Consider the following 13039-nt stretch of genomic DNA (forward strand, 5'->3'; position numbering starts at 1 on the left):
TAGACATTCACTGCATTCCGATTTGTAATCAAATATCGGCTTCTGAGGACATACGTATACACATATACCATTGAGAAAAAGAATGACAATTTGTACGGTATTAAAAAAAAAACTGATCTATTTACTAATCATTTGTAAATAGTGTTGGCAATGTGTTCCAAGCTCAGGTTTTGCTTTGAGAAAATTGGGTTGGGTAAAATGTTCATCCTCCACTCTTCCTAGCCCACCCCCCCTTTTCTCCACCACCATTTACAGTAGATTTTGAGAGCCTGTAGACAAGTTTTGTTTTTTAACCACCATGGATTGCTGTTTGGATGCATTTCATGATTAACAGGTAAAATTTGTGTATGCTGTGAGTATATTTTGAAATGCTATTACTTGGTTTATCTTCATTTTATGTGACATTTTAAATTACTTTCTCTTGCATATGAATGATGTAGAGTTTTATAGATTAACCACTAGAGGAGGCTTTTTTTTTTTTTTGCTCTCGCTGATCTTACCTGCAGAGAGGAAAATAAAAAACAACCACATGTGGAGTGCATTGTTTTGTCAATTGGCCAACTCATATACTTGCACTATGAATAGTAAAGCACAACCATTGTGTAGGATCCAGAGTCTGAATCAGGGCTCATTGGGACAGGCGATCTGGAATAGACAGGCTTTTGCTTTCAGAGGTGCCTATGGGAGCATACAAGCTGCGGCCAGCTTGTGTGTGGCCAGAAACATCACCCCTAGATGCTAACTGCTGTGGTTTGTGTGCAGTGACGAGGCATATCATTAAATGTACAGGCTGCTGGCCGCATACTGTGTAAGTCGCTGTTTTTTTTTGCCAACAGCCACCCCAGATTGTTCACCTAAACAAGCCCGAATAAGCAAACATGGTTGCTCCTTTTACAAACTACATCAAGAAATGGGCTCGGTTCACACTAGAACTCGGTGTGAGAACCCTGCCATCCATACGACAAAATAGACCGCAATTGCGATCTGCATTGAATGTCGGTTAGGTTAACTACTTTCCAAATGCAGGTCACAAGCACAGTGCATTTGCATGCATCAGATTGCATGATATAACTGTACCAGTAGTTACATTTAGGTGATACATTTCTATTAAAGGCTGGCAGTAAAGATATAATTTTTTGGGGTTTTTATTATTCATATGTAACCATCTTAAGAAATGTATTCACTTTCTGTATTGTGTTTTTTAGGCTCCAGGACAAAGTCCAGGAAACAATTGAAGCTCTCCGACTTGCAGGGATAAAAGTGTGGGTGCTAACAGGAGACAAACATGAGACAGCTGTTAGTGTAAGCTTATCCTGTGGACATTTTCATAGAACAATGAATATTCTTGAACTTGTACAGCAAAAGTCAGACCGCGAGTGTGCGGAGCAGCTACGACAGCTTGCCAGGCGGTAAGTTAACAAAGTGCGCTGTGATCGTGAGCAAGATTGAGGCTTATGAAGCTGTAGTTTTTATACAATAAAGTTAAAAGGGCTCTTTCAGATTGGTATCATTGTTTGATCCCCTGAATACAAATATAGCCCACAATCTAACTTATGCAGAAACTTTGTGTTGAAGGAGTTTGGAAAAATAAAACCCCCTGTCAGGTTTTTTTTTGTCAACGCCACTGCTGTGGCGTTTTTATTTTCTCGATTTGTCTTAATAAGCATGCAGGAATGTAAAAGATAATGAATCCAAAATGTTAGTTTGCAGGGCAGGAGTGGGAGCTAATGTGCTATTGACAGCTAAGATTTCTTCTCACTTCCTGAAGGAAAGTAAAGGTAAATAAAATACACTCAAGAAGTGGACCCTCAATATACTGTCCCTAATCGTAAAACAAAAGAAGGAAAATAAAAAATTCATAAATTAGTATCTTATTTAACCCCTTCAGATCCGCGCTATACCCGAATTATGGCTACAGCGCGGACTTACTTTGCCGGGAGTGCACGACAGTGCCGCCTACCAGTGCCTCATCAACAGTGATGCCCATCAGTGCCACCATATCAGTGGCCATCAGTACCGCCTTATCTGTGCCCACCAGTGCAGCCTATTAGTGCCCACCAGTGCAGCCTCATCAGCGCATATAAATGAAGGAGAAAAACTACCTGTTTGCAAAATTTTATAACAAACTGAAATGTTTTTTCTTTCCCCATAATTTTCCGTCTTTTTTTTTTTTTGTTTAGCAAAAAATTAAAATCCCCAGCAGTGATTTAAATACCATTAAAAAAAAAGAGCTCTATTTGTGAAAAAATTATAAAAATTTAATTTGGGTACAATGTAGCATGACCATGCAATTGTCATTCAAAGTGTGACAGCGCTGAAAGCTTAAAATTGGCCTGGGCAAGAGGGTGGTTTAAGTGCCCAGTAAGCAAGTAGATAATATATAGAGAGGATGGGAGCTATCGGTAAAGAAACCTAATGCAATATCTTAGAATAAAAACCTGATTTTTCTCAACCACCTCTTAAATTTAATTAGCAAAAAATCTTAATATAAAATAACTTCAACTTACTAGACTGACTAGAAATAAGTTTATTATATCAGACGTATATAGAAATAAAACCAAAATCCTATAAAATGGTAACACACAATCTCACTCGTACTGATAAAAGGCACAGGCATCCACTTCACTCTTATTATAATATATACCGCCAGTGACCATAAACATGTATATGAGTATATTTCCCCACTAATTAGTTGCCATCTGATGGAGACAAAATAACTTGGTGATCCTCAAAGGACCATGCATGGGAAGCTCTGTTGTAGTTCTTTATATGGGTGTTGATGGCTCGATAGAGATCTACTTGAACAGTGATACTTATCAGATCCTGTTGTCTGTAGTGGTCTCAGAGCCAGTGGATATAACATCCATCCTAGAGCAATCCCATCGCATACAGGTCACTGGTTGGTCACGATGAGGAGGTGAGACTCTGGCATAATCCTGTTCGGCTTTGCCAGTCACACCTGGCTGCTTCAGAGGCTGTTGAGAGTAAGGTCTGTCACTATGTGTTCCAATTGAGCGTAAAATGTCCACCATAGCGTGCTCGCTTGTACAGCGGCATCATTGCATATGCAACATGATAGCGTCACCGCGCACACACACCGCTGCAAACCACGGGTTGCAGGAAAGAAATTTGCTGCTGGGGGAATCTCTCCTGCTCCTGTCATTGTAATAAGAAACTTAAATTGTATTCATAAGGACATTCCCTAATAATCTGGATCGGAACTAGATTGCAGGATTACAAATATTTCAATTTATCCCACAGACTTGCTTTGAAAAATAGAAAGTAACTGCTTTAAAGCAAAACAGGGCAAAGCTAGTATACTTTATCCTTCCCAACCCTAGCAGCTCATACTCGCCTATACCACCACTCTGTTCAGCATCAGATGCGTGCAATTCAGCCATTTGACAGCACTGAGCCAGTCACCACTGTCATTGGAAAGTCCATAGCTGTGTGTCGGTAAGTTTATGCTGCTGGGGAGGCAACACTTAGAATGAACCTGTTGCTTTGCAATTCGTGGATAGTAATGGCATGTCATTAAAACAAACTTCACACATGAAAATAATGTTGATATCAGTAATTTTTCTTCAGGAATAACAAAGTGATCTGTGGTTTTCTTACTTGGAGCTTTTTGCTTAACTTAGGTTAAAAGATGACCATGTGATCCAGCATGGGCTGGTTGTGGATGGTGCCAGCCTCTCACTTGCACTCAGGGAACATGAAAAGTTATTCATGGACATCTGTAAAAGCTGCACTGCAGTTCTGTGCTGTCGAATGGCACCATTACAGAAAGCAAAGGTACAAAGACAGAAAATTCTGGAAAGCTTGAATTCTTTCAACTCTGAAGAGATTATTTTATATAATACTATCTTATGCTAATTATTTGCAGGTGGTCAGATTAATAAAAATCTCTCCAGAAAAACCCATCACCCTGGCCATTGGTGATGGAGCGAACGATGTCAGCATGATCCAAGAAGCCCATGTAGGCATAGGTAAGATAATGAGCTTTGTAGTGCTAGAAAAGCGGTTAGTCTTCAGAGTTCTCTTAACCTACATTTTCACTTCCATTTATAAATCTATACAGAGTGTAAAATAAGTATTGAACATGTCACCATTTTTCTGGGAGAATAGTCTGGTCAGATGACACCAAAATGTAACTCTCTGGGTGTCCTAATACACACCATATTTGGAGGTCCAATGGCACTGCACATCACCCCAAAAGCACCCCCATACCAACAGTGACGTTTTGGAGGTTGGAACATCATGGTGTGGGGCATACGGTACTGGCAAACTTTATATCCGTGAAGGAATGATGAATGGAAAAATGTACCAAGACATTCTTGATTAAAATCTGCTGCCATCTACCAGGATTATGAATATGCAACAAGGGTGGACATTTCATCAAGACAATGATCCCAAACACAAAGCCAAGGAAACTCTCAATTGGTTTCAAAGAAAGAAAATAAAAACTCTCACCTGAGCAATGCGTGCGACTAGTTTCTCCATACAGGAGGTGTCTTGAAGCGGTCATTACCAAGAAAGGATATTGTACGAAGTACAGTAAAACCTTGGTTTGAGAGTAACTTGGTTTGAGAGCGTTTTGCAAGACAAGCAAAATGTTTTAATAAATTTTGCCTTAATATACAAGTGATGTTTTGATATAGGAGTAGCGTCATGTCACAACTATAAAAAGAGTATAAAAAAGAAGAGAAGAGCCTCGAAGTGTAGCAATATGGTTACATTTAATGAAGGTACAACATTTAGCAACTAATTGCTACACTTAGAGATGCCTCTCTTCTCTATTATACCCTGTAACAAAAATGCTTTGATATACAAGTGCTTTGGGCTTACAAGCATGTTTCTGGAACAAATTATTCTCGCAAACCAAGGTTTGCTGTAGTAAATTTCAGTTAGCGTGTTCAATGTTTTTTCCCTGTGCCATTTCATTTTATTACACATAACTTAATTTCTCAACGAATTTGTTTTTTGATTTATTTGTATATATGGATTGCATGGATCTCGTGTCAATAGCACATTTAGAAATAGATTTACCTAGAAAAATGGTGACGTGTTCAATACTGGTTTTACCCGGTGTATTTATGTGCTAATTTTTCATGCATGGCCCACTATATATATATATATATAATCTATAACAGTCTTGAAAAAGGACTTGTAAAGCTCAACCCCTGTTGCTCTAAAGTGCAAGCAGACAGCAACAAGTTAAATCATGGGTCTTCAAACTATGGCCCTCCAGTCGTTCAGGAACTACAATTCCCATCATGCCTGGTCATGTCTGTGAATGTCAGTGTGTTAAAATGCCTCATGGAATGTGTAGTTGTATATCAGCTGGAGGGCCGTAGTTTGAGGATCCCTGGGTTAAATCATAAAATCCTTCATATCAAAAAGCTAAGTTTTGAGCCATCAAAGGGCTCTTATTTAAGCATGATGTTCTGTTATTAATATACTGTGACAAATATTTGGATTTAATTTGTATACCGTCTGGCTTTACAGGAATCATGGGAAAAGAGGGCAGACAAGCTGTAAGGAACAGCGACTATGCAATTGCGAGGTTTAAATTCCTCTCAAAACTGCTCTTGGTGCATGGTCATTACTACTATATTAGAGTAGCTACTCTTGTACAGTACTTTTTTTATAAGGTAAGTTATTGAATGAGTTGTAATTTTTTTTTTTTTTTTTTCGTATACTGGAATAGCACCTACACTCTGATACACATACACAGTATGTTACTGTGTTTTATTAATTTAAAGACAAAAATAAACTATGCCCATTTTGGTTTTGGACAAAAGCTGAATGCAGTTAAAATGCTAGTTAAAGCGGATGTGCCACGGAAAATAATATTAAAAGCCAGCAGCTACAAATACTGCAGCTGCTGACTTTTAATATTAGGACACTTACCTGTCCTGGAGTCCAGCGCCCATCGTAGCAGAGCACGAGCGATCGCTCGTCTCTCTGCTGCTCCCCCCGCCATCCACGCTCAGGGAACCAGGAAGTGAAGCGCTGCGGCTTCACTGCCCGGTTCCCTACGGCGCATGCGCGAGTCGCGCCGCGCCAGCCGATTGGCTCCCGCTGTGTGCTGGGAGCCGAGTGTTCCCAGCACACAACGGGCGACAGACGGGATGTGACGGAATGCCCGTCTTTTGCCCGTAGCGTCTGGCCGGAAGTGGGTGCAAATACCTGTCTTTAGACAGGTATCTGCACCCCCCTCCCCCCTGAAAGGTGTCAAATGTGACACCGGAGGGGGGGAGGGTTCCGATCAGCGGGACTCCACTTTAGGGTGGAGAACCGCTTTAAGGGGTAATACTCCTCTTCACCAACAATTTGATGAACAGCCTGTTTTTTTAATGAACATTACCTGTTTTTCTGCCGCCACTCTTTAGTGATTAACTATTAATTCCTAGAGAGATCCCACTCACACATTTGAAAAACTGCAAATGAACATCTTACTTAAAAATCTCCTTTGTGTACACTGGTATTTCTTTCTCGTACATTGAGGGACATTGGAAGTCTTTAACCTTCATTTATACTGCTGACTACAGGGGAATTGGACACTGGCAAACTGAAAAAAACAATAGACCAGTTTAGGATAATCCCCCTACTGCTGCCAACAAGCTTCAGTCCTAAGGAAATGTATGTATTTTCTGCAGCTCAGCTGTGCAAATAGCGTCTTATTTTTTGCTAGCCCCTTCCTAGATATTTTTCTTCAATTAACGCTTCTGTAAATTGCTGGAGCCTTGTCTCTTCGATTTGCAGCTCTTTAGCATGGTTGACCTCAGCTTGCCTTTTGAATTACCATGTCTGCACTCGGAACACCCAGTATGTTCCAGATCCAAAGCTACTGACAATGCCTCACTGGTTTCCATTTCTCTGAAGACCTGCGTGGTCAGGCTGAGCATTGGGAGCTACCTCAATTAGGTCGCTGAGCACCTCATTTCCTGTTTTGTTACGAAAGGGGTTAATGCTACTGGTGACATCTGCTGGTGGATGAAGTGTCACGTGCTGCACATTTGATTTCCCCCAATGGAGTATCCCCCATTGTGAGATACCTAAATGGTCTCCTATTGAAGACACGGACTGTGTGGCCTTTTCCGCACAGTTTGATGATGAACGTTTAGACATTGACGTAATTTGAATGAATTACGAAATTATTTCTGGAACTGATTAATCGTTTGGAGTATCCTGGTCTATTCCAGGACATGGCTCTGGCCACAGGAGAAACTTCAGATTTGAATTTTCAAGTATAGGACCCGTTTGACGTTCCACTTTTGCCTCGAGTCTGATCAGTCGACATCTGTACAACAGAGGGTGCCCATACACAGCTTGAAATTTTGCTGGTCCCTGCTAAACTGGCCGAATGATCCATGCATGTCCTTTTTTTTTTATCTTTTTTTGGATCCTCATGACAAAGCCTGTTGGGTCTTTGTGATTTAGTTACTTCCCAATCAACATCCTTGTTCTTTGGGTGTTTTGGACTCTACTGGTGGGTCATTCAATCCAGATTTAGTCGGACAACACCACAGGGTTGGTTTATATTGATCGTCAAGGAGGAACCAGAATTCTCCCTTCAGAAAAAGAGGCAGATCATATCCTGTCCTGGGCAGAATTTTGCCTTCCAGCCTTGTCAGCCATGTACTTTCCAGGGGTAGAAATTGGCAGACGGATTTTCTCAGCCAGCAGGAGGTGTTCCAGGACCTGTAACAGGTGAGAGACCTCACATGTAGACCTCCTAGCCTACAGGTTTAACAACTTAATAAATGTAAAGCCTTTGCGAGCTTACGTGTATTTTCACTATGACTTCTATTATTGAAAGAACAAAATGTCATGTGTAATCAGCTGCTGACACTGTCACAGTCCCATATAAATGTGCAAAATAAGGTCAAAGCAAAAGAGTGTCATGCTAGAATCTTACTTTCAAATGTATCCGGTGGATTGAATCAATACAATAAATAATATATATATATATATATATATATATATATATATATATATATATATATATATATATATATATAACCAATGGTAATAAAGTGAAGCTAAATTTCTTCCCAATACATGCACTTATATGTGCTATGAATTTCAACTGTTTCAAACGGTGTCCTTTGTAAGCTTCTTAATTAAATTGGATCCATGTGATGGTGCTCCAAACATATTAAATGTGCCAACACTCTTGTGTTCCCCCCGTGGTGTTATCCTCACCTCAGAGAATGTGACCTTACAATTAAAGAGGAAGTAAACCCTCATGTTTCCCTTCACCGTAATTTCGAGAATGCACAAGCTGACATTACTGCGGTAACCGAGCACTGCCACTCATAGCTGACCTGCTGCAGTGTTTTTGTGCTTAACGGGTAAATGCCCGTTCTGAGTATATGCATGCCTGTTTGTTTTGCTGCAGCTGATTGCCATGCTAGGATACAGACGGTTTACTCCCTGTGTGACTTCAAGCAATCACATGGGGAGTTCCAAGATGCTTTGAAACACTCTGCAGTCGTGCGCGATTTAACAGCTATGCCGCTGGAAGAGGAAATCCAATTCACGGCACCCTGTCAATAGATGGACTGCACACAGAGTATGCCAAGAATTAAGGGAAGGGAAGCACACGCACCTCTGATGTCATTAACCACTTCAGCCCTGGACCATTTCGCTGGCCAAAGACTGGCCACTTTTTGTGATTTGGCACTGCGTCGCTTTAACTGACAATTGCGCGGTCATTGCGTGGCTCCCAAACAAAATTGACGTAATTTTTTCCTCACAAATAGAGCTTTCTTTTGGTGGTATTTGATCACCTCTGCAGTTTTTATTTTTTGTGCCATAAACAAAAATAGAGCGACAGTTTTGAAAAAAATTAGGGCTGTTGCTGATTAAAATTTTCGCGTTCGATTAATCGATTTTTTTATTAATTAATCAACTAATTTTTTATTAATTATAATGCACATACATTTTTCGGATCACCACCATATATAGTCCCCACTGTAATATCCACAGACCTCTCCCCCCCACTGTAATATCCACAGACCTCTCCCCCCACTGTAATATCCACAGACCTCTCAACCCCACTGTAATATCCACAGACCTCTCCCCCCACTGTAATATCCACAGACCTCTCAACCCCACTGTAATATCCACAGACCTCTCCCCCCACTGTAATATCCAGAGACCTCTCCCCCCACTGTAATATCCACAGACCTCAACCCCACTGTAATATCCACAGACCTCTCCCCCTACTGTAATATCCACAGACCTCTCCCCCACTGTAATATCCACAGACATCTCCCCCCCCCCCACTGTAATATCCAGACCTCTCCCCCCCTCCACTGTAATATCCACAGACATCTCCCCCTTACTGTAATATTCAGACTTCTCCCCCACTGTAATATCCACAGACCTCTCCCCCCACTGTAATATCCACAGACCTCTCACTGTAATATCCAGATCTCCCCCCCCCCTCACTGTAATATCCACAGACCTCCCCCCTCACTGTAATATCCACAGACCTCTCCCCCCCCCCCACTGTAATATCCACAGACCTCTCCCCCCCCCCCACTGTAATATCCACAGACCTCTCCCCCCCCCACTGTAATATCCACAGACCTCTCCCCCCCCCACTGTAATATCCACAGACCTCTCCCCCCCACTGTAATATCCACAGACCTCTCCCCCCCCACTGTAATATCCACAGACCTCTCCCCCCCCACTGTAATATCCACAGACCTCTCCCCCCACTGTAATATCCACAGACCTCTCCCCCCCACTGTAATATCCACAGACCTCTCCCCCCCCACTGTAATATCCACAGACCTCTCCCCCCCACTGTAATATCCACAGACCTCTCCCCCCCACTGTAATATCCACAGACCTCTCCCCCCCCCCACTGTAATATCCACAGACCTCCCCCCCACTGTAATATCCACAGACCTCTCCCCCCCCCCACTGTAATATCCACAGACCTCTCCCCCCCCCCCACTGTAATATCCACAGACCTCTCCCCCCCCCCCACTGTAATATCCACAGACCTCTCCCCCCCCCCCACTGTAATATCCACAGACCTCTCCCCCACTGTAATATCCACAGACCTCTCCCCCACTGTAATATCCACAGACATCTCCCCCCCCCCCACTGTAATATCCACAGACCTCTCCCCTTACTGTAATATTCAGACTTCTCCCCCACTCTAATATCCACAGACCTCTCCCCCCACTGTAATATCCACAGACCTCTCCCCCCCACTGTAATATCCACAGACCTCTCCCCCCCCCACTGTAATATCCACAGACCTCTCCCCCCCCCACTGTAATATCCACAGACCTCTCCCCCCCACTGTAATATCCACAGACCTCTCCCCCCCACTGTAATATCCACAGACCTCTCCCCCCCCACTGTAATATCCACAGACCTCTCCCCCCACTGTAATATCCACAGACCTCTCCCCCCCACTGTAATATCCACAGACCTCTCCCCCCCACTGTAATATCCACAGACCTCTCCCCCCCACTGTAATATCCACAGACCTCTCCCCCCCCACTGTAATATCCACAGACCTCTCCCCCCCCACTGTAATATCCACAGACCTCTCCCCCCCCCACTGTAATATCCACAGACCTCTCCCCCCCACTGTAATATCCACAGACCTCTCCCCCCCACTGTAATATCCACAGACCTCTCCCCCCCCCACTGTAATATCCACAGACCCTCCCCCCCCCACTGTAATATCCACAGACCTCCCCCCCCACTGTAATATCCACAGACCTCTCCCCCCCCCCACTGTAATATCCACAGACCTCTCCCCCCCCACTGTAATATCCACAGACCTCTTCCCCCCCCCCACTGTAATACCCACAGACCTCTCCCCCCCCCACTGTAATATCCACAGACCTCTCCCCCCCACTGTAATATCCACAGATCCCTCCCCCCCCCCCACTGTAATATCCACAGACCTCTCCCCCCCCACTGTAATATCCACAGACCTCTCCCCCCCCCCCACTGTAATACCCACAGCCCCCCCCCCCCCCATACTGTAATATCCACAGACCTCTCCCCCCACTGTAATATCCACAGACCTCTCCCCCCACTGTATAGGAAGATTAGTGCTTCCTTAGTCTTACCAGAGAAGTCGGCTGAACACGAGCAGCTCCGGCCGGGTGATGTCGTTGGTGCGCCACTCTAGGCTCACCTAGGCCACCACCTGGTGGACCAAGATGGCCGCCGCTCCAAGAGCTAGGCCGAAGCCGCGGCTTTTCCTATGGCCGAGGCAGCAGCGGAGCTCCGGATCATGTAGTGTGCCGGTCCGCATATGGTGACGCGTTCGGATCACGGATCATTTACGATCTGTTGCACCACTAGTACCGATCAAATTTTTTTTGATCGATCAAAATAATGAACGATTAATCGAGGAATTAATCTTTAATTTCCACAGCCCTAAAAAAAATGCAACATTTTTTGCTATAATAAATATCCCCAAAAAATATATAAAAATGTTTTTGTCCTCCGTTTAGGCAGATACGTATTTTGCTACATATATTTGGTAAAAAAAAAATCGCAATGTAGACACTGTGAAAGTCTACAGTATCTACATCATAGGGGATAGTTTTATGGCATTTTTATTAATATTTTTTTGTTTTTTTTTACTAGTAATGGCGGCGATCAGCGTTTTTTTTTTTGTTTTTTTTTTATTGTGACTGCGACTTTATGGCGGACACATCGGACGCTTTTGACACCATTGTGGGACCACTGTAATTTTTACAGCAATCGGTGCTATAAAAATGCACTGATTACTGTAAAAATGACACTGGCAGTGAAGGGGGCGCTGAAGGGGTTAAATGTGACCTAGGGAGCCCTTCTAACTGTTAGGGTTAAACTTTTATTACCATTGGATGGAGATATATATATATATATATATATATATATATATATATATATATATATATATACATACATGCATGCATGCATATATATATATATATATATATACATACATACATACATACATACATACATACATACATACATACATACATACATACATACATACACACACTCACAGTGGGGCAAAAAATTATTTAGTCAGCCACCAATTGTGCAAGTTCTCCCACTTAAAAAGATGAGCGAGGCCTGTAATTGTCATCATAGGTATACCTCAACTATGAGAGTAAAAATGTGGAAACAATTTCAGACAATCACGTTGTCTGATTTGGAAAGATTTTTTTTGTAAAGTATGGTGAAAATTAAGTACTTGGTCAATATCAAAAGTTCATCTCAATACTTTGTTATATATCCTTTGTTGGCAATGACAGAGATCAAAAGTTTTCTGTAAGACTTCACAAGGTATGTTGGCCCATTCCTCCATGCAGATCTCCTTTAGAGCATTGAATGTTTTAGGGCTGTCGCTGGGCAACACAGACTTTCAACTCCCTCAAAAGTTTTACTATGGGGTTGAGATCTGGAGACTGGCTAGGCCACTCCAGGACCTTGAAATGCTTCTTACGAAGCCACTCCTTCGTTGCCCGGGCGGTGTGTTTGGGATCATTGTCATGCTGAAAGACCTAGCCACGTTTCATCTTCAATGCCCTTGCTGATGGGAGGAGGTTTGCAAAATCTCACGATACATGGCCCCATTCGTTTTTTTCATGTACACGAATCAGTCGTCCTGTTCCCTTTGCAGAGAAACAGCCCCAAAGCATGATGTTGCCACCCCCATGCTTCACAGTAGGTATGGTGTTCTTTGGTTGCACTCAGCGTTCTCTCTCCTCCAAACACAAGTTGTGTTTCTACCAAACGGTAATACTTTGGTTTCATCTGACCATATGACATTCTCCCAATCCTCTTCTGGATCATCCAAATGCTCTCTAGCAAACCTCAGACGGGCCTAGACATGTACTGGCTTAAGCAGGGGGACACGTCTGGCACTGCAGGATCTGAGTCCCTGGCAGCGTAGTGTGTTACTGATGGTAACCTTTGTTACGTTGGTCCCAGCTCTCTGCAGGTCATTCACTAGGTCCCCCCGTGTGGTTCTGGGATTTTTGCTCATCGT

At 42.9% G+C, this 13039-nt stretch overlaps 1 protein-coding gene across 5 annotated transcripts in view; it reads left to right on the forward strand.

Annotated features, from left to right (window-relative positions):
• The window catches only part of ATP11B (ATPase phospholipid transporting 11B (putative)), a 187072-nt gene that overhangs the window by 111130 nt on the left and 62903 nt on the right, over window positions 1–13039 (forward strand). For all 5 annotated transcript variants that reach the window (XM_040349442.1, XM_040349439.1, XM_040349438.1 and 2 more), the window contains exons 19-22: window positions 1206–1409; window positions 3642–3795; window positions 3887–3989; window positions 5509–5654. In XM_040349442.1, coding sequence (XP_040205376.1) covers window positions 1206–1409; window positions 3642–3795; window positions 3887–3989; window positions 5509–5654 — 607 coding nt within the window. The remainder of the gene's footprint in view (window positions 1–1205; window positions 1410–3641; window positions 3796–3886; window positions 3990–5508; window positions 5655–13039) is intronic.

The sequence above is a fragment of the Rana temporaria genome, chromosome 4 (genome assembly GCF_905171775.1).
Source record: "Rana temporaria chromosome 4, aRanTem1.1, whole genome shotgun sequence".
Lineage (NCBI taxonomy): Eukaryota > Metazoa > Chordata > Amphibia > Anura > Ranidae > Rana > Rana temporaria.